This window comes from Hemicordylus capensis, chromosome 8, assembly GCF_027244095.1.
Source record: "Hemicordylus capensis ecotype Gifberg chromosome 8, rHemCap1.1.pri, whole genome shotgun sequence".
Lineage (NCBI taxonomy): Eukaryota > Metazoa > Chordata > Lepidosauria > Squamata > Cordylidae > Hemicordylus > Hemicordylus capensis.
Window position 1 is genome coordinate 23,198,612 of NC_069664.1, and position 20,656 is coordinate 23,219,267.

At 45.4% G+C, this 20,656-nt stretch overlaps 1 protein-coding gene across 6 annotated transcripts in view; it reads left to right on the forward strand.

The window, feature by feature from the left end:
• Positions 1-20,656, forward strand: part of PRDM10 (PR/SET domain 10) — a 70,692-nt gene that overhangs the window by 34,906 nt on the left and 15,130 nt on the right. For all 6 annotated transcript variants that reach the window (XM_053269319.1, XM_053269315.1, XM_053269318.1 and 3 more), the window contains 6 exons: positions 941-1,144; positions 5,571-5,643; positions 7,091-7,208; positions 8,927-9,056; positions 10,954-11,178; positions 19,459-19,806. In XM_053269319.1, coding sequence (XP_053125294.1) covers positions 941-1,144; positions 5,571-5,643; positions 7,091-7,208; positions 8,927-9,056; positions 10,954-11,178; positions 19,459-19,806 — 1,098 coding nt within the window. The remainder of the gene's footprint in view (positions 1-940; positions 1,145-5,570; positions 5,644-7,090; positions 7,209-8,926; positions 9,057-10,953; positions 11,179-19,458; positions 19,807-20,656) is intronic.

The window sequence follows — 20,656 nt, forward strand, 5'->3', positions numbered from 1 at the left end:
GCACCTTTTTCAAGTGGTGATTTTCTTGACCGAGCAGGGGGAAAGCAACTGGCCTTATGCAGCCCCAGCACAGCATCCCTCCCGTGGCTGTTGCTATGTCTGTCTTATGTTTCTTTTTTTAGATTGGGAGCCATCTTTATTTATTTTTATCCACTTTTGTCAGAAAGCAGTATATAAATATTCATCATAATATAAAAATTTGTCATATCGTCATATCATCAGAAAAAATGGTTCCTTCTTGCAGTGCAGACTTGGCTCTCTAATACATCCTAATGATGGTGCTGAGCTTTTAATTAAGGGGTCTGCAGATGTGAACTTCAGCAGCTCCTCTGCAGACTCAACAGCTGGGGCCCAGTACACCCTAGACTTCGTTTGCCCTTTCCCTTCCAAGCCTCCCAGGAACCACAAGAAAAAGAGTTCTAGTGCTTGTCTATTCAGTGCTGTTACTAGCAGGGATGTCAAGATCCATGTGAACTACATTTCCTATAGGGTCCTGGCCGCCCTGGAGGGGCATGCCCACATGTGTATGTGCGCACACACACACACTCAATAGGAGGCAGCCCCCCCACCAAATAACATCCTGCTTTGCAAAGTGAGATCTAAAAAATAAATGAACAAAACACCACATACATGAATAAATCAGCTTAAGTAAATTACTGAGATAAAGTCACAAAGAGTCAGAGATGTAGACAAGTCCAGGCACACCCAGCCCTTGCAGGCTGCTACTCAATTTATCTTGTGTATGAGATAATCACGGTTTCTAGTGACTTAACCAACCTAGGTCATTATTCTAGGAGAAGGAAATGGTTTTCAAATCTTGTCAGAGTTCATCAGCCCCATGCTTTATCCACCCTGCCAACACGTTTTTGCTAGTAACCAGAAACAGCAGACAGATCACGTTGCTCTCTCTTACGTCTGTATATTTCTAAATGTTCCTAAGGTGTCCCTTGATAAGGGTGACCGAAAAGACCGGGACCTACAAGACGATCTCTGGTTTGAGCTGTCCAGTGAGGCTCTGTGCAACTGGATGATGTTTGTCCGCCCTGCCCAGAATCACCTGGAGCAGAACTTGGTCGCCTACCAGTACGGCCATCATATTTATTACACTACAATCAAAAACGTTGAGCCCAAACAGGAACTCAAGGTATGGGATAAGCTTCATTGTACTGCTTCCTTTTATAGACCGAAAGCAGCTTTTCACAGTTTTTTTCTCTCCTGGTTTTTACAGAACAGCCCAAGGTTTTGCTGGTTGAACGACCGTAACAATAAAGATTTGATTTTTGATTTGAGAACAGCCCAAGTTCCCTGGCTAGTAGAAAGTCCCTTTATAATTTCATCTCATTGTGGTGAAATGTGGGGTGGTAGCCCCATTAAGGGGTTGGCTGGCTAGCAGTGTTGCCTCTAATAGGGATTCCCAGATGATGTTCACTAGAGCTCCCAGCATCCCCAGCTGCAGTGGCCTTTGGCTGGGCATGACGGGAGGTGTAGTAGTCAACAACATCTGGGAATTCCTGTTAGAGGGAACACTGCTGGCTAGGTGCAGTGGCTGTTCAGCAAAGTCAGGAAGACCACTGCAGCATCACTACCAATTCTGTGTCCCATGCCACAACCAGTGTTCCCTCTAATTTTTTTTCATCTGTGTGCAGAATGAGTTTTGTTCTGGGTGGCAGTATCAAGGCAGTGTGTGCACATGTGCATTTGGAATGGGGCCTTCCTGATTCAATCTGAGCGGGATCTAAAACCAACTGAGTGGACATTAGAAAATGTGTGAATGCGCGCACACATGTGCATGCCTTGGAGGGAACACTGTGCCACACTGTTTTCCCCCTCTGTCCTTTAGAAACCTGCCCTGCCTCTTCTTGGGGAGATGCATGACAATGGAACAAAGTCTCTGCAGCCTTTTGTTGGCCTGTCAGGACCTGTTTGGGATGTTGTGCTAGTTTCTTGCCCATGGAGGGAATCTATTCCCTGTGAGAGTGAGCTTATTAAAATCAAAAACAAAACTAGGGCTTGAAGCGTTAATCAGTAGCTTCATTATCTAAAGTTTCTGTTGATTAATCTGCTGCGGCCAGTTATATTCCACAGGATGGGAGTTAAGTACACACAGCAAGGGCATAGCAAGGATGGTGTCGGCTCTGGGGCAAGAAGTGAAGATGGACCCTTAGCTGCACCCCCCCCCCGCCTTCTTATCTTCCCCCCACCATGCCCTTGCTGTAGAAGAACTGTCAGTTCATGGTGAAAAATGAAACATTCTCGGCATGCCCTTTCTCTCGCTCCTATGCAAATAATATCACATATTCCCCATGCACACAGACACTTTCACAGACAAACTTGCATGCTCACATTCCGCTGGCTTAGAAATGGGTCCCCCTGCAAACAAATATACCTACTACAATTGCCTCATATATTCAGACATCAACTGCGAAGAGTCGGCACCCCCCCGCAAGGCCCAGGGACATTTGTCCCCGCTTGTTCAATGATAGCTATGCCATGGCACACAGTTATATTTGCAGCCTGTTCGAGTTCTGGTGTGTGACTCCTTCATAGCCATTGTTTGCAGCTGTGCTTCAGATGAGGAAAGCATGGTTTGCATTCATCAGGAAGGGGTTGGTGGGGGGATCATTCTTGAGAGGAGAGCTGGTCTTGTGGTAGCCAGCATGACTTGTCCCCATAGCTAAGCAGGGTCTGCCCTGGTTGCATATGAATGGGAGACTTGATGTGTGAGCACTGCAAGATATTCCCCTCAGGGGATGAAGCCGCTCTGGGAAGAATAGAAGGTTTCAAGTTCCCTCCCTGACAGCATCTCCAAGATAGGGTTGAGAGAGATTCCTGCCTGCAACCTTGGAGAAGCCACTGCCAGTCTGTGAAGACAGTACTGAGCTAGATAGACCAATGGTCTGACTCAGTATATGGCAGTTTCATATGAGAGAGGAGGGCGGAGCGGGCAGAAGCATGACGTTGGCTGCCAGCTTGAATACCATGCTTTGCACGATTGCTTATCGGCATTCTGTCTTTGCCAGACACTTGTTAACTGTCTATATGATTGATTGTACCATCCTGATATCCAGGGTTGTTTTCCGGAGACGACCATTCAGTCTACAAAAGCAAGGCATTCCAGAGTGTATTGTCCACACCGTGTGTCCTCTCTCTAGTACTCCTTTCAGGCCACTGTGGAACTGTGAATTCCACCCACTGGAACTAACCACACAGCTGTTGTTGACATGATCTCTTATGCTGCAATGGTGGGTTGGGAGCAGCCTGGGGTTGTTGACTCTCAGCTCACCCCAACCACTGATTGCTCATTTTTAATGTCTTAGCAAACCAGAGGCAGAAATGAGTTTGGGGCAAAATGGAGAGGGTAAACTATCCGTAGCATCCCTCTCTTGTGAAAGCTTTCATACGAATGTTCACTGGGGCGATTTGATTCCCTTGCCCTCTTTCCCTGCGTCACAGTTTGGCCTGCCTGTGCACGGATGTGATTTGTTCCCACCCCCGTCGAGCGAGGGCTTTGTCAGCTAATGAGGTGTCATTTACTTCAATCAGTGTACTTCTGAGGTTTGCAACCTGGCCTGCACATGTAATAATCTGACTTTTCTGCTTGTGATTCCAATCATCATGAAGTTATTTTTATCCCATGCTAAAAAGAAGCCAAGTGGAACTTAGAGGGAACAGTTGAGAGAAGAGCTTCTCATTTTAAGCATACAGATCGAGAACGGGCAGGCAGTTGGGAGACGGGTGCTGCCATCGGGGTTGTCCCTGTGCCTTGTGGTCTCCGCTTCCATTCCTGCCCTGCGTCCTCATTCCGAAAGCATTCAGAATGCCCGGAGGGGATCGAAGCCTGAAACCTTCATCTATGAGATCTTGCCAGGACCAAGCAGGAATCTTTGATGTGTGATCCAGCCTCAGCCCCTGCCTCAGCCCTCATCCAAACTATAATGATATGGTGGGAATATTGCTATTGACCAATAAAGCTGTTGTAAGGATAGCTGATGGCCAAATGATACATTACAGTACTACAACCATATTTAACAATGGCTCGACAGCCCCTTACCGGTTGCAGAGCATCCTCAGGAAGAGACACTTGGCAGCAAAGAAGGAGCAGAGGGAAAGGGATACTGGTTTCTTCCCCTACTGACCAATATCCCCTGAATCTCCCTCCTCCCACCTCACAGCTACTTTTTGCCCCACCTGTTTCTGAATTTGTGTATCTTACTTTGAGCTACAGAACACACTAAATCTGGGGCCTTGCTCTAGGTGCTATCACCATCTGAATCTAAGCGAGAATCTCTGAGAGCAGTGTCTTCTCTGGTGGTCCCAGTGCTGTGGAACTCCCTTTTACTGGCTGTATGACTAGTCCACACCCTATTTTCAACATATGGTTATGACTTGGCTCTTCCCCAAGTCAGGGGTTTTTAAACTTGGGTCCTCGGTTGTTGATGGTCTACAGCTCCCATCATCACTGTCTCCAATGGCCTTTGGTCCTTGGAGCTAGGTATGGTGAGAATTGTAGTCCAACAATATCAGGGACCCAAGTTAGAAAACTCTTGGCCTAAGGCATTAGAACTAGAGTGAAGGTCCTTGTTTGTTTCCTGTGACTATTTTATAATATGCAGTTCTGGTACTTGTATGCCTTTTTTCCTTTGGTTTTTTAAAGCTTTTGTTTAATCGTGCTGTGTTCCGAGTTTCATATTTTTACAGGATTGTAAGCCACTGTGCCACAAACTGGATAATTGCTTATCAGTAAATAAGTACTATGTAAATGCTATGATTTCATTTCATTCATTCGTTCGTTCGTTCATTTTACTGAGTTGGTTTGTTTTAAATTGTTTTACCTGAGACTTTGTGGAAGGGTGAAATCCAATGTAGACGAGACTAGCGCATTATTTTCCCCAGTGTTACTCTTGGCATTTATTATTATTATTATTATTATTTATTCGATTTATTTGATTTTTTAAAAAGTTTCTGTTTCTTTTTCTTCTCTCTCACCAATGAATGAATGAATGAATGAATGAAGATTTCAGATGAAAGTCAAAAACCACTCATCCACACTGCCTTTCATGGAGTCTTTCATGCAGTATGTGAAAGAAGGTGAAAGAAATCCTCATAGGAGCAATCTCCTAAGAATATTCATGGCTCAACACACTTTAAAAGCCTCTTGACAACTAAACAGAAATTCACTTTTGGAGCTCATAAAGGCACATGTTCTTAAATTCATCTTGCTTCTTTTCATGCCAGTTATGTATAAAATGAATAATAAGATGCTAGGAGCTACTGATTCAGATGAAAGGCAGTGTGATGTAGTGAACAGAGTGTTAGATTTCGACCAATTAGACCTGGGTTCAAATCCTTGCTCAGCCATGAAACCCTCTTTGTGACCCTGGTCAATCACTATCTCACAGCCTAACCAACCACAGAGTTGTTGCAAAAATAAAATGGGATTACCCCATATACATTGTCCCGATCTGCACTCCTTGGAGAAAGAGTAGGGTACAAATGTGATCGGCACAGAATAGTTAAATACTATACCCTTTTAGTAACTTTCCATTTATTTGTGTGTGCATCTGCTGCAGGTCTGGTATGCTGCCTCCTACGCAGAATTTGTCAGTCAGAAGATCCATGATATATCTGAAGAGGAAAGGAAAGGTATTTCCCTTGTACTTCTCCAATGCCTTTTTAAAAGGGGCCGTTTGTATATCATGACCCTTCATAAGAGACAGAATTTTGCATGTCAACGTCCAGCTAAACACGGTTGGTAATTTGATCTATGTTAGGACTCCATTTTTAAGCTAAACACATTTTAATGTAATTAGCACTTTATGCTAGTAGAAGTTGCCTTTTCTTGATGTACTTGGTCAGTGGAGCCAACACCTGAAGACCCCAAAGTGCTTCCTCTCCTCCTGCATCACCGCCATGATGCAGTGCCACTGTCAGCTTGAGTCATTACCAAAAATAGGAGCTAATAAAGCATAACAATGCCTCAGTAGGTTTGCTGAAAGATTCTGATGGTTACCTAGGCAGATGTAATGCCAACCAACGTTAAATTACAGAAACTTAGTCTAATCGTAGAAACTTAGCGAGAGCAATTCATTTTCTTTGAGTCACTGTGGTCCAAAATGTGCATTCCTGAGAATTCCAACTTTCACTTGTTTTAAACAAAACAGCTAGTGTGTGGTCCTCATGGTCGAGGTATGTTTGAAAATGTGCTGGTCCTAGGTATAATACACTGTGCACATCTCCCATGCATTACTTATAAATATCAAAGAGCCTTGCCTAGTCACAGCATTCAGTGGACTGCACTTGATATCTGTCAAAGTTGCAGAAGTCAGGGTTTAATACTCCACATACCCTGCATGGTTTCTTCTTGTCTTTCCTTCTTTGCTTCCAGACAGGGCCCTCTCCTGCCCATATCACTCACACTGGGTCTTAATTCTGTACGTTTATCCCCACTGCCTCCCCACTCCTCACCAAAAATTCCATGCTGTGCAAAACTTGAAATGCTGGATTCAGTGCAATATGCAAATGGAGTGAGTTTATGTAAAGTAAATGTTGTGGATTTGAATAATTTATTTTGAGTGCAGAATTTAAGTTAAAGCAGTAACAGCTCAGTCAAAAACAATAGATAGATAGATAGATAGATAGATAGATAGATAGATAGATTAAATCAAATCAAACCAAACCAAACCAAACCAAATTAAATAAGTCTACATCAAATAGGCAATCTCCTGCGTTGCTTTGTTGGGTGGAGGAATCAGAGGAGATGTATATCTTTTATAACCTTTTAGAGGTAAAATGTTCCTCTCTGCTTACTAGCCTCTTTGTCCTAAAACAGATTGGTTAGCCTGTAAGCCAAAGTTGTGTAGAGTGTGTTCCTTAGTCACCCCAATCTGTCCTATTGTATTTCTGTATTTTAAATCTTTCGATCCTGCCTCTCCAGTGCAATATTGCTTGGGGTGGCTTACAAAAATAGTAAAACATTGCAGAAGGTGGCCCACTGAAAGTATGGGGGCAGGGTGGGGTATTCGGCAGAAACCTGGGCAACTTAATTGGTGGCGTCTGTAGTTTTATCAGTTGGTCTGACTTCAAAATGCAGTTCTCCGAGAGCAAGAAAAAAACTGGCCCTGTTACGAATGTAACCGACGGTTCATGAGCTCGGAACAGCTTCAGCAGCACCTCAACTCCCATGATGAAAAGCTGGATTTCTTCAGCAGGTATTTGTTGGTGTGCAAACACTGACCTTTCCTAAACTCAACTTCTACCCCGGCCTGTGGTTCCTTGGAGCTTCCTGTTTGAAAAGAGGAGAGAGAAATTGATCCTAGGATGAGACCATTTTCTGTTGCAGGTTGTGTGCCGCCATTTTTGATTGAAATCAATCAATCAATCAATCAATCAATCAATCAATTTTGAAGGCTTTTCCCCAAGTAGATTGCTCCAGTTCTACCTAGAAATGGGGAGCAGCATTCCTCGATCCCAGAGATTCAAAGAGGTCAATATAACAGCTGGCAGCCTACAACTTGTTACCTGAGTGGGGGAATAGCTAATGATTGACTTGGGAAGCATAGTCAACAAGGGCAATGCTTTGGGGTTTCAGTCTGGTGTCTTCCTTGAATATAAGCTCCTGTCCTATATTCCCCATTCAGACCTCTGCCTTTTACCCAACATCCACCTGGAGCTCAGAATCTTCCATGTTATATCTTCCTTCTGGATTCCCCTTTCGGAACAGCTGGTGGTCAGGCTAGTGTTGTGAGAAACCTCTGGAATAGGCGGGTGCTCACCTTTTTCAGAGAAGTGTTCCTTGCCAGCAGAGGAGAGCTGGTCTTGTGGTAGCAAGCATGACTTGTCCCCTTAGCTAAGCAGGGTCTGCCCTGGTTGCATACAAAAGGGACACTAGAAGTGTGAGTACTGTAAGATATTCCCCTTAGGGGAAGGAGCCGCCCTGGGAAAAGCATCTAGGTTCCAAATTTCCAAGTTCCCTCTCTGACTTCTCCAAGAGAGGGCTGAGAGAGATTCCTGCCTGCAACCTTGGGAGAAGCCACTGCCAGTCTGTGTAGACAATACTGAGCTAGATAGACCTATGGTCTGACTTAGTATATGGCAGCTTCTTATGTTCCTTATTCTTGTGGGAAGGTAGTCTGTGCTTCATGAGAAATTCAGGGAGCATCTTGGGGTTTGACAGACTGACCTTCAGAGCTTTGTGTGCATGTGTGGATGGGCATTACTGCCGACTGGCTTGACGTGTTTGCCAGCCTGTCAGCAGCCTGGATAATGCTCCAGAAGCAGTGTATCGATAAATGCCAAATGTCAAGGACAAATTCATGGAGGGGTGGGCAGTTCCCTTCATGTCCTGCTGTGGGCTTCCTGGAATCATCTGGCCAGTCACTCTTACAAACTGGATGCTGGACCAGATGGACTCTTCCTACAACCTCTTCCCATAGCCTCATCATAGGAATATATACCTTGGGCAGCTGATAGAGGCCTATTCTTTGTTTCCAAGCCAGTTTCAGGTCTCATACTTTAGGGTTTAGCTGAACGGAACCTAAGAACAGAAGAACAGCCCTGCTGGACCAGGCCCAAGAAGGCTCATCTAGTCCAACATCCTGTTTCACACAGTGGCCCACCAGATGCCACTGGAAGCCACAGGCAGGAGTTGAAGGCATGCCCTCTCTTCCTGCTGTTACTCCCCTGCAACTGGTACTCAGAGGCATCCTTCCTTTGAGGCTGGAGATGGCCTATAGCCCTCTAACTAGTAGCCAATGATAGACTTATCCTCCATGAAATTATCCAAACCCCTCTTAAAGCCATCCAGGTTGTAGGCTGTCACCCCATCTTGTGGCAGAGAATTCCACTGACTAGACTTCTTGGGTGCTTGCAAAGTCTGAGAGGAGTAGAAATGCTTTTTCTCTAATCGAGTGTTCTGTATGTTTTGCAGAGCAAGAGGCAGAGGACGTGGACGAGGAAAGCGAAGATTTGGACCAGGCAGGCGACCGGGTCGCCCTCCCAAATTCATGCGCTTGGAAGTTACCAGTGAGAATGGGGGGAAATGTGCAGAAGGAACACAGGTATAGTTGGTGGGAGCAAGTGAAGGGGAACAACATTGCTTCCACTGACAGAGGAGGATGGGCCTACTAAACCAGATCCCTAATAATTGCCCCAGTTTGTACAAAGTGGATTGAGAACAAACGTAATGTAGCAAGTGTTGGCAAGATTCAACACTCAACAGTTACAGGGAGCAAGGGTGGGGAGAACAGGCAGGTAAACATTTTGCAGATGAAGATAGGTAGCTTAGTTGTGTCTCTCTGTGATGTGTTGCCTTCTTGAGGATGTGCAGCAGACATTGGACCTACATAACACATGGTAGCATGGAGCTGGCTTTCCAGGATCACCTGATTTTTTAGAACCAGGAGGCGTCTGGTGGTCTGCGGTCTTAAGTATCCTGCCTTACCGTTCTTGAAGCCCTGGATTAAGGAATGGGTGCCTGGCCTGTAGGGGCTTTGGTTCAAGCCATACAGGGTCTAAAACAGAACATAATGTGGCAATTGATTCTGCTTGATCTTTGAGGGGATCCATGTTCCCTCACAACCTGGATTCTGTGCCTGCGCAGAAATCCTCGCGGAAGATTTCAAAAACCCCTGAGTCGCTCTTCGGCTCTGCCAAATCGCACGCACAGCCTCGCGCCCTGCTGGCTGGAAGAAAGCGGTAACGGGCTTTGGTGTTTCTCTCTAAGCCACTTCCCACCAGGGTTCCCACTAAGGCGTGCGCATATGTGCACGCTCACAAGTTTTTTGATGTCTGCTCTAATCAATTTTAGATCCCGCTCAGGTTGAATCAGGAAGACCCCACTCTGGAAGCACATGTGCACACACTGCCTTGGTACTGCCGCCCAGAACAAAACTCATTCCACAAACAGATAGAATTAGAGAGAACACTGCTTCCCACCCCTATAACACTCAGATGCAATCAGAACACCCAATTCAGTCCATCAGCGGATTCTCAGGACAAAGGTGGTTGCAGCAAAGAGAAAGTGCCAAGGGATGTGGTCCCCGAGAAATGGACTGGGGGAAGTATAAGGTGCGGGGGGAGAGGCAGCCTCCATTCCTCCTCTCTGCCCCACTGATCCATTTCTGATGAGCGATGGGCACTTGGCCGTTTGCCTTTGATGCAGCCCCCCTACCTCCCAAATGATTCCTTGTACTGATAGGGGAGAGGTGGAGAGCAGCGTAAAAGAGGTGCTGAAGCCCATCTCTCCTTCCCCCTTTCCTTCCGCCATTGGGTGCTTGCTCATAAGACATGTGAATTTCGGATGCGCAAAGTACAAGAAGACTATGGGAGGAGAGCTGGCCTTGTGGTAGCGAGCATGAAGTCTCTCCTTTGCTAAGCAGGGTCCACCCTGGTTTGCATTTGAATGGGAGACTACATGTATGAGAGCTGTAAGATATTCCCCGCAGTGGATGGGGCTGCTCTGGGAAGAGCACCTGCTTGCTTGCATGCAGAAGGTTTATTTATTTTTATTTATTTAGTTTACATATTTTTATACCACCCAAAACGTACGTCTCTGGGCGGTTTACAACAAAATAAAAACAACATTAAAACATTAGGTTCCAAGTTCCCTCCCTGGCAGCATCTCCAAGATAGGACTGGGCAGAGAGACCCCTGCCTGCAGCCTTGAAGAAGCCGCTGCCAGTCTGTGTAGACTATACTGAGCTAGATGGACCCATGGTCTGACTCGGTGTAAGAGAGCTTCCTATGTTCCTAATTTAATAAGGAGGGGCCATCTTGAGAAATCTCTCCATCCTTCTCTTAGTGAGAAACGGGCTATTGCCCACTGGCCCCAAAACCGACATTACCGAAGTGTCACAACTTTCAGAATGTAAAATCTTGGAGATTGCAACAGCTTACACCTGTATTAATAGGATGAGTGGGGGAGATAATGCTTGCTCGTTTGCTCTGCCATTTCAGGACTTGCTGCATTTCTCCAGCAAGGGGCAGTTTGAAGAGGCTGGACAAGCCCCGCTGAATGGGCTGGACCCACCAGAGCAGACACCAGTGCCGCCAGAGACACCAGCACCCTTGGATCAGCAGCCTGAGAACCATCCGTTGCAGCTCCAGCCTCACGAACAGACTGTGGTGCCCACCCAGAGCACGATGACAGCAGATGACATGCGCAGAGCGAAGCGTATCCGGGTAAGTGGGGGACACTTACTGGGCCTGTGTGTCTTCCATACATCTATGGATCTGGAGTTAGGGTCGTCACCATTAATGATGGCTCTGCCTTTAGACAACAGCCTTTAAACAGGCAAGGCTTGCCCCATCATTCTGACTCCAGGCCCTGAAAAGCGTCTGCTTCCTCAGTTTCTGCTTTTCAGTCTGATGCAGAAAAGGCACAGGAGCGGGACTAGTTAAAAGGCAGGCCGGTTTGCCTGTGCTACAGACACCTGAAATGGGTGTTTGCAGCACAGGCATGGAGTTGGGCATCTGCTGTGAAACTGGTACCCTGGAAATATTTCATTTCATTAATTCCGCAGCAAAGAGCTGTAGAGAGTTTTGGGGCACAAGCTGAGAAACCAGAGGGTGGAACTGGGCAGATCTTCTAGCCATCAGTGGGTGAGGCTTCAGTGCCCCACACAACTCCCATGGCTACTGTTATTTATTTGCCCCCATCTCTGTGCCTCAGCTCACCTCTCCTCTCAATTTCTCTCTTTCTTTGGCTTGTTCCACTGTGCCAAAAAGCCCCCAGCTTTACTAAAATCTTTAACTTGTAAACAGTAAATCTGTACCTATCTTGTGCAAAATAAAACATACATGTTGATTTAATGCGCATGCTTTACAGTGGGCATAGAATTATGGTTTACTCAACACCAGATTGGGGAGGGTAGGTGGATGTACAATACATACAGTCCAGCTGATGCTTTTCCACTCGTCTTTTTTCAGTAGAAACTTGATTTGCCTGTTAGTTACTGCTGATCTTTTACCTAAAATGGGTGTCAGTTTCTGACCTTCCTTCACGGCATTTCAGGCTGAGCACATCTCAGTGCTTGTAAAAAGGAGACAGACTTCACACAAATAGTTTGTCACCGCTTTGCGGAAGCCTGATTTGCCTGCTAGTTATTGCTGACCTTTTACTTTAAATTGGCGTCAGTCTCTGAGCCTCCTGCATGGCATTTCAGGCCAAGCACATCCCACTGCTGTAAAAAAAGTCAGACAGACTTTATACAAAGCGGACGGTGCCTCTTGCGATGCTAGGGGGAATTGGACACCAATTGGAGTTGATTAGATTCATGATGCTTAATGATTCTTTCCTGGAAATCTAGTCCATCCAGGCTGGCAGGCGGGAGTGCTCCGAACAGCCGGCTGAAATGGTGTGGACTAATGCCTGCTCACAACACCATCTGTGTGCATGTCACAGATCTCTTGGCATTTGGAGCCCCTGCCAAAGAGGCACCGTGACCGTGGCTCCCGTCCATTTTTCCTCTGTGGCAAAGATTGTTTTTAATGATAACATTCTCCCTTGGGGCAGCAAACCCTCCCCTCTCCTTTGTGAGATTAGAGGCTGCGTTGAGAACGCTGCATACCCTGAACGAGCTTTTTTGGCAGCTGTGCACTGCTCTTCTGTCAAGTGTAGGAGGGAAATTATTCAGACAAGTAATCCTTCAAACCATTCATCTGGGAGATCAGTTTATTTAGCTTCTTTCGCCTCCTTTTCTATGTGTAAGATTTCGATTACAAAAGGCAACAGCTGCAAACAGGTGGAGCCTGTGTTCATTTGCAGCGAGAACGAAGATGTCTTAAAAGTCGTTGACCCCCTTAAACAAAGAGACTGGACGAGGTTTCAGTTAATTACACTAGGATAAATTAGATGCCATTGAAGGGGTTATACCACACACTATGTCACTCTAAGGCAAAAATTTGGGGTGGCTTCCACCATTTGCCTTTGGCTTGGGTATTTTCACCTTCCCAGATACAGAAGCAGCACAGTGTATCAAATAGTCTTTAATGAGATAAATCTGTTTTTAATGAAGTTTCTTCAGGAAACTTCTTACATATGGAAATCCATTTTTCTAAAAAATCACCTATGTTCTTATACTGTATTCTTCCAAACTTCCTGGAACCAGGTGGGACAAGAACTGGCTTTAAACATTCCCCGAAGAAGGTTTGTCTTCAGGTTAGATTGCAATTTGTGAGAAATGTCTGAATATTCAAGACAGGATTATCTTAACATGAGAGGGTTCTGCAAGACTTGATTAAGGGCTATTTGACGGATATTGCTGCATGCATATTTTGGATCTTCACCACTGCAGCATTATTGAGCTTCACTGTATGGATTTCCATAGTCTCTTCTACTTGTTAGGGAAGGTTCATTTGTTTGGCCCTCTTTGCTGAGCTCATTTCTTGCCCTATGGGCTCTTCTGGCATGGTACACTTTACTCCCTTCTGACAAAATGAGGATGCTCTTGACCAGGATCCAGAGAACCATGCGGCTACTTTCAGATCCCCAAAGGCCTCTAGATGTGTTCCTTGAACAGCAACCTTTATGTCATAGAAGAAGCTAGTTTTGAAACTGGGAGGAGTTTCAAAAGCTGCTGGTGCTTATGACATGTTGTCTAATTTTTCAGAGAGGAGAAGTCCAAAGTCCCACCATAGTAGTGCATTGAATCCATCTCAGTCTCTCTTTCTACACTGGCTAGTGTTAGGTGTTTTGTCTTGGCAAAACCAGGTTCTAGCCACGGGAAGCTAAGGCGGCAGAGATGGATGGACCTGAACAACTGAAAATTCCCTCCCCAGCAACTCCAAGGAAGGGCTGAGAGAGACTCCTGCCTGCAACCTTGGAGAAGCCACTGCCAGTCTGTGTAAACCAGGGCTGCTCAATTTCTGCCCTCCTGCAGATGTTGGCCTACAGCTCCCATAACCCTTGACGATTGGCCACTGTGGCTAGGGATCATAGGAGCTGTAGTCCAAAGACAACTGGAGGGCTGAAGTTGAGCAGCCCTGGTAGACATTACTGAGCTAGATGGACCAATGGTCTGACTCAGTATATGGCAGCTGCCTATGTTCCTGTGTTCCAGTCAGAGGTGAAGTAAGGCAGGGTTCTATCTGGAGCTGCCTGGTGTGATCATATCACACCTATTTTGAAAGAGCTGCACTGGTTACCAGTGTGTATCCAGGTCCAATTCAAGGTGCTGGTTTTGACCTTTAAAAGCCCTTAACAGTTTCGGCCCGGGATACCTTGGGCCCTTGGCTTACCCATGAGCCGAACCAGACCCAATTTGGCTCAAACCCGAGCCGAAGCCCCCCAGCCAGTCTGGGGATTTTAACAATAACGGGATCATGCAGATGACCACTGTGCATGCGCGGCAGCCTCCAAAATGGCCGCTGCCAGTGCAAAGAGGCCCAGAACGGGCCAAAAATGGACTAAAATGGGTCAAAACGGACCGCTGAAGACCTTCACCCCATGGCTGTGACAGCTACCCCCTGGAGGCTAGCTGCCCCCCCCCGAGGCTGGGGGTTCTAACAATTGGTGTGTTTTTTTCCCGAACCCCAGGACCGGCTTGAATTTGAGCCGAACCAGGGGGGTCTGTTCGGGGGGACAGGGACTGAACATTCCTGGTTCCGTTCAACATCAAATCCATTCAGCTTTAGCTCCTGTTAGACTCACGGGGTTTCTTGACAAGCATTTAATAGACTTAGGCTCTTAAGTTCACCACAGGCTTCAAGCCTGGCCTTGCCTTCAGGAAGCCGGTTGCTGCAGGAGACAAGGCTTCAGTCTTTCATTCAGTTTCCGTGGATTTGCACTCCCAGTGTTCCCCACAAAGTCACTTGTGGAATATCAGGTATATCAGCTGCCTATGTTCCTATGTATACCTCAGCTCCTAGGCTCAGGTCAGTAGGATCAGCTCTGACAGATTCTCTTCCACAACTTCCATTTATAGCACTTTTAATTTGCTAGGTACTTGATACCCTTTACCTTCTCAACACCCTTGTGAGGGAGGTCAACATTTCCCCCTTCTGCAGGTAGAAAATCGAGGCTGAGAGGTAGTGACTTGCCTAAGGGCAGCCTGGGCCAGATCAGTCGAGCTTTGCTGCCTGTTCTGAACAAGCATTTGCATGTTAAAGCTTAGCTTGCAAACCAAGTAATCCCAGAAACGACCTGCAGCCATTCCTGCAATCGCAGTGCCTGGGAAAATGCCACTGGGATTCCAAGCAATCACCACATTCACACATAACTCATCCATGCAAGCCAGCATCTGAGGAATGTTAGGACTCTTTGCATATAAAAAGAAAAGAAAGAAAGAAAGAACCGTGTTGGCTGGGACCCCAAGTGCCTTTTGCTGTGCCAATGCAGGAGTTTCCAAGCTCCCCTTCTGGCTTCAGTCCCTTGTACTGCATCAAATACCACTCTGAAGGATGCTCTGACCATCAGGAACTTTTTGGGGGGATGGGGGTGGGTGGGTTGTGTAGGAATGAGACTCCTAAAAAATCCCAGTGCACATGCAGCCCTTTGAGGTGCCGTCCTTGTATGCTGTGCATCAGCTCCCATTAGAGCAGAGAGGGGTGTTGGACGGAGGCATCTGAGATCCAAGGCCAGCTCTGTATAAGCTTAAGGTGCAATCTAGATGGCTTTCTTCAAAGTGGCTATGATCCAATGGCCCAGGTGTTTACGGGTCACAGGATAGGCAGAGATCTGGGAACAAAGGGTGTTCTTTCCCCGCTTCTCAGCCGACAGTGGAGAAGCCCAAACTAATTGCATTAGTTTATGCTTCTCCTCATCAAGGGGGCTGTCCCAGTTTCACGGGTTGTTCTGTGAAGTCCTGGAGAAGGTGGGTGGGTCGTCTGACTGGGACATCAAGGCAGATGCTTTCCGAGCTCCCTGTAGCCCAGAAGCTCTAAGCATCTCTTGGGCACTTTCCATTTCCAAACCGAACTTCTGTTAGAAAGGCGTTCAATATGCCTTCATCCTAGCTCCTTGCGGTGCTAACTTGGGGAAGCAAAAGTGTTTCCATAAGGAAGCTGTCTGCTGCCTTGATGTATGGGAATGTGGAGTGCATACTAATAACTAGCATGTCATATAGACTTGCTCCCACTGTCTAGCCCTTGGATTTTTTCTCTCTCTCTCCGTATGGATCGGGATTAATATTTAATGTCTGAGAAGTAGAGGGGAAAACAGACAATGGTTAATAATAGAAGAGAAATTGCAGCCCAAGAGTGCAAATTTTCTTTAGTGTTTTCTCCCACTCTGCAGGGGTGTACAGAGTCCTGCTGCCTTTTCAATCTTCTGCTGTGCTGGTGTCTTGTAATTGGAGATCTTGCATACAAAAGCATAGCAATGGCTTCCACGCCAGCTCCCCGCCAACATCAAAATTCCTCTTTAATTACTGAAACACACAGGACACTTGGAAGCAAGACTGCAAAGCCAGCTGTGAACTGCTCCAGTGGCAGCCAAAGCAGAGATTAAGAGATGACTCCACTGAAATGGGTTAATCTAGGAGGACATAGGAAATGTTTGCTGAATATTTTAGCACAGTTTATATTGGAACGAGATGGATACTGAGCACAGGTATATGCAAAAGAGCCACGGAGACGATTGGATACTGTGATCACTGCCCTCAAAACTCACATACATTCTCATCTCTCCTGGGAAACAAAATAGTTCTTCTGCAGGTTTTTTGGCGTATTTCAGGTTGAATCAGAGAAAAGACAATTCCTCTTCTAAAAGGGAAATTAACACTAAGGAAACTGCTGTGGTGGGTGCCTATTGGATAGCATATGTGACTCCACCAATTCAAATGTTTCTGAATGTTTTTCTAAGAAAATGAACATATGAATGTATAGATGCATATGTGCCTCTTAAAAAGATTTTAAGCTTGCAGAGTGACTTACTTAGCTATGATTTATATGTGGGTTTCTTCTTCTTTTTAAAGAAAATAGTGTTTTCAATGGCTAGAGGCTTTCCCCCCTTCAGCACTACAGAAGACATCTGGTAATTTATTTATTTTTTACAGGGTAAAACAGGTGTATTACCATAGCAAATCTCCTGCTTCTTTTTTTCCTGGTTATCCAAAATCTGGGGCTGGATTGACTATAGTGGGCTAAAGTGACTAAAGGGCTATAGTGACTAAAGCGATTTGGAAGAAATTACTCTGACAAGATAGGTCAGTGTTACCCATGTCTTTACTGTAAAGACGCATAGTTAAGATCCTGGCTCTCTTGTAAGTGCAGCAGAAAAGGTGAATTTTTTCTCCCCAGTGTGGAATTTATGGTGAAGTCCAAATCCCCATTGGAGTTTGGGAGTGTAGAAACAGCAAGAGTTAGTTATTCTAGATCAGGGGTTCCTAACCTTCTAAAACAAGTATACCCCTTCTGCTGTCACAAACCTTCAGCTCAGGTAGTGTGTGTGTGTGTGTGTGTGTGTGTATGTATGTGTGTGTGTGTAAATATTACAATTATGAGACAGACTACTCCAGTCACTGGCTTGCATCCAGGATAAGTTATTCATGAGTACTGCATTGACAAGTTGACTTGTCCTATTAATTTCAATGGGAGTACTTGGTGCTAATTTTCTAAAGTCCGTCAGTCAGGCTGAGGGGAGGGGTATGCTGAGCTTCAGCACATTGCCAGCCAATCAGGAAGGAGAGTGAAGACTCCCCTTCTACAGTAGACACATTGCAGTCTTTCAGGTATCCCTAAGTCACCTTAAGTGGCGCAGCAGGGAAAAGCTTGACAAACAAGCAGAAGGTTGCCAGTTTGAATCCCCACTGCTACTATATTGGGGAGCAGCGATATAGGAAGATGCTGAAAGGCATCATCTCACACTGGGCGGAAGAAGGCAATGGTAAGCCCCACCTGTATTCTACCAAAGAAAACCACAGGGCTCAGAGGGCGCCAGGAGTCGACACCGACTCGACGGCACACCTTACCTTTAAGGTTGCTAGTGCTCCCTGCTGGGAACCCTTGTGCCGGATGAACTAATGCTGCAGAGTGAAGAGATGAGCAGGCAGGGAGGGGGAAAGATACCATTTTGCAGTTAGAGTGCAGTTCATATCCCAGTGAAGTTAATGGCAAAATTCCCCTTAGGTTCATCGGCTCTAGATTGTACCCATATATTGTTCTAAGTTATGAAGATGTATGAGTTCCTTTGTAGTTATGATTCTAGGCCTGGTACAGCAAGATCACCCTTAATTTGCAGAGATAAAGAACAGGTCTAACAATCTACTTACGATTTGTATGCTCTGCATTTGTAATCATATGTAAAGAGAAAGAAGAGGACAGAATGGAATGGGAAAGGGAAAAGATAAGAGCAAACTCTGTACCTGGACTATAATCTAAACCACCATCGGTTTTTATCTCGTGAATTAATGTCAGTACATTGCCCTGAGTTTCCCTTCTGAACACACAGCTACGTTTTGGACCTGCCAAAGTTTTTCATGTCTGAATAACCAACATTTTGGTTTCCATTAATACTTTATGCCATCATTGCGAAGTTTTATTTGATTTCCAAAGACTTGAATCATGTTGAGTCTGATTAGCAGAATAAAAATTGGAAAAATGTCCAGTACTGCTCAGTAGTACAAACAGAAAAGCACAGGAGCAGTCACATAATATTCAAATGAATCATTTAAGAGTTACAACTCCAGTTCTTAACTCATTTGAATAAACTGAAAATGCATTTCATACCCAATTGGATCTTTTCTTAGACTTTGGTTAGATTCACATCAGGGAGAGTCGATCTTATGGTAATGAGCATGAATTGTCCCCTTTGCTAAGCAGGGTTTGCCTTGGTTTGTGTCCGGATGTGCCACTACATGTTTAAATTAATGGGGCAAACCTTGTGGGCAGTAAAGCTCCAGACATACATAGGGCTTCTGAATATGTAGCCATCTTCTAGATCAGGGATTCTCAATGTTGAGTCCCCAAATGTCATTGGACTTCAACTCCCATAATCCCAACCTTGGGCTGGGGATTATGGGAGCTGAAGTCCAATAACATCTGGGGACCCAACGTTGAGAATCCCTGTTCTAGATTAAAGTGAGATTCTTTTCAAAATATGATAAGAGGTGGCTATAGGCTACCTCCACCCTCCGAGGCAAGATGCCGCTAAATACCAGTTGCGGAGGAGTAGCAGCAGGAGAGAGGGCCTGCCCTCACCTCTTGCCCGTGGGCTTCTCAGAGGCATCTGGTGGGCCACTGTGTGAAACAGGATGCTGGACTTGATGGGCCTTGCGCCTGATCCAGCAGGGCTTTTCTTATGTTCTTATGTCTTGATGTAAAAGATGGGGAGTCAAAATGACTGCGGTCTCTCCCTGGATCTGCAACTGATTCAACCCTGTGTCATTTGGTAAACCAGTTAACCTCCCTTTCTGTTTTACTGCCTGCAGACTATAGATGGGCATATCGCATCTAGGCTGTGAATTTTAGCCCCTCAGTATTTGGGCCTAGTACATGTGTTGTTTCTTGAACGTGTCTTTTCAGAATGCGGCCCTCCAGCACTTATTCATCCGGAAGTCATTCCGACCCTTCAAATGTCTGCATTGTGGGAAGGCATTCCGTGATAAGGACAAGCTAGACCAGCACTTACGGTTCCACGGGAGGGAAGGAAACTGTCCTCTGACATGTGACATCTGCAACAAAGGCTTCATTAACAGCAGTGCCTTGGAGAGCCACATGAAGTTCCATTTAGACCAGAAGACCTATTCCTGCATTTTCTGCCCAGAGTCCTTTGACCGCTTGGACCTTCTAAAAGACCACGTGGCGATCCACGTCAACGATGGCTGTTTCACCTGCCCTACCTGCAAAAAGCGCTTTCCAGATTTTATCCAGGTGAGTAACAGGTGGATTAAAAGGACCAGATTTTAGTGTTTTTCCAGTGCTGTGCAAAAGGCATCTTTGCTGTACTGCTTGTTTCCTCCTCCTTCGGCTCTGGGCTGCAGCTCCCATCATCCCTGACTATTGGCCACTGTGGCTGGAGATGATGGGAGTTGTAGTCCAACAACAGCTGGGGGGCCGAATTTGTGCAGCCCAATGCTGAGAATTTGCAAGAAGTCTAAGTTTAGCAACCTGCAAAATAAAACTGAGGGCAGCTTCCTATGTGACATTTTCTTTACACTGTGATCATTTCAGTGTGGGGAAAATTGTGTACACTTTCTTCTGAAGTCAAGCTTGGAGTTTATTTTGCTGTATGCGCAAGATTCGGGAAGCTTGATAACTAAATAAAACAACCAATTAAATAATTTTAGGTGATTGATCATCTTCCTTCAAACTGATTGATCACCAGACACCATTACAATACAACCATAAAAACCATCATTAAAAAGAAAAAGAAGAAAAACAAGCCCAAACCTGTTACTCCCAAACATTAGACATATAACACTCTACAACATCAAGTTCATTCTTAAACAAATACATCTTTCCAAATTTGGATGAATTGGGTTGTCCCCTCCTTACCATGATTTTTATAATTCAAAAATAATAATGGATCCCGACAAATCATAAAAAAAAAAGATTGGAATGGAATTACAGCTTTTCCAATATTTAAGAAATAAGTCAGTTTTTCGGCTGTTGCAGTATACCAGAGTTTGTTATACCATTCTTCTAGGGATAACACTCCCTCTTTCCAAATCATTGGTTATTGGAAAGAAAGGTTGCCTGTAATGTTTTTATGTTGTTATAG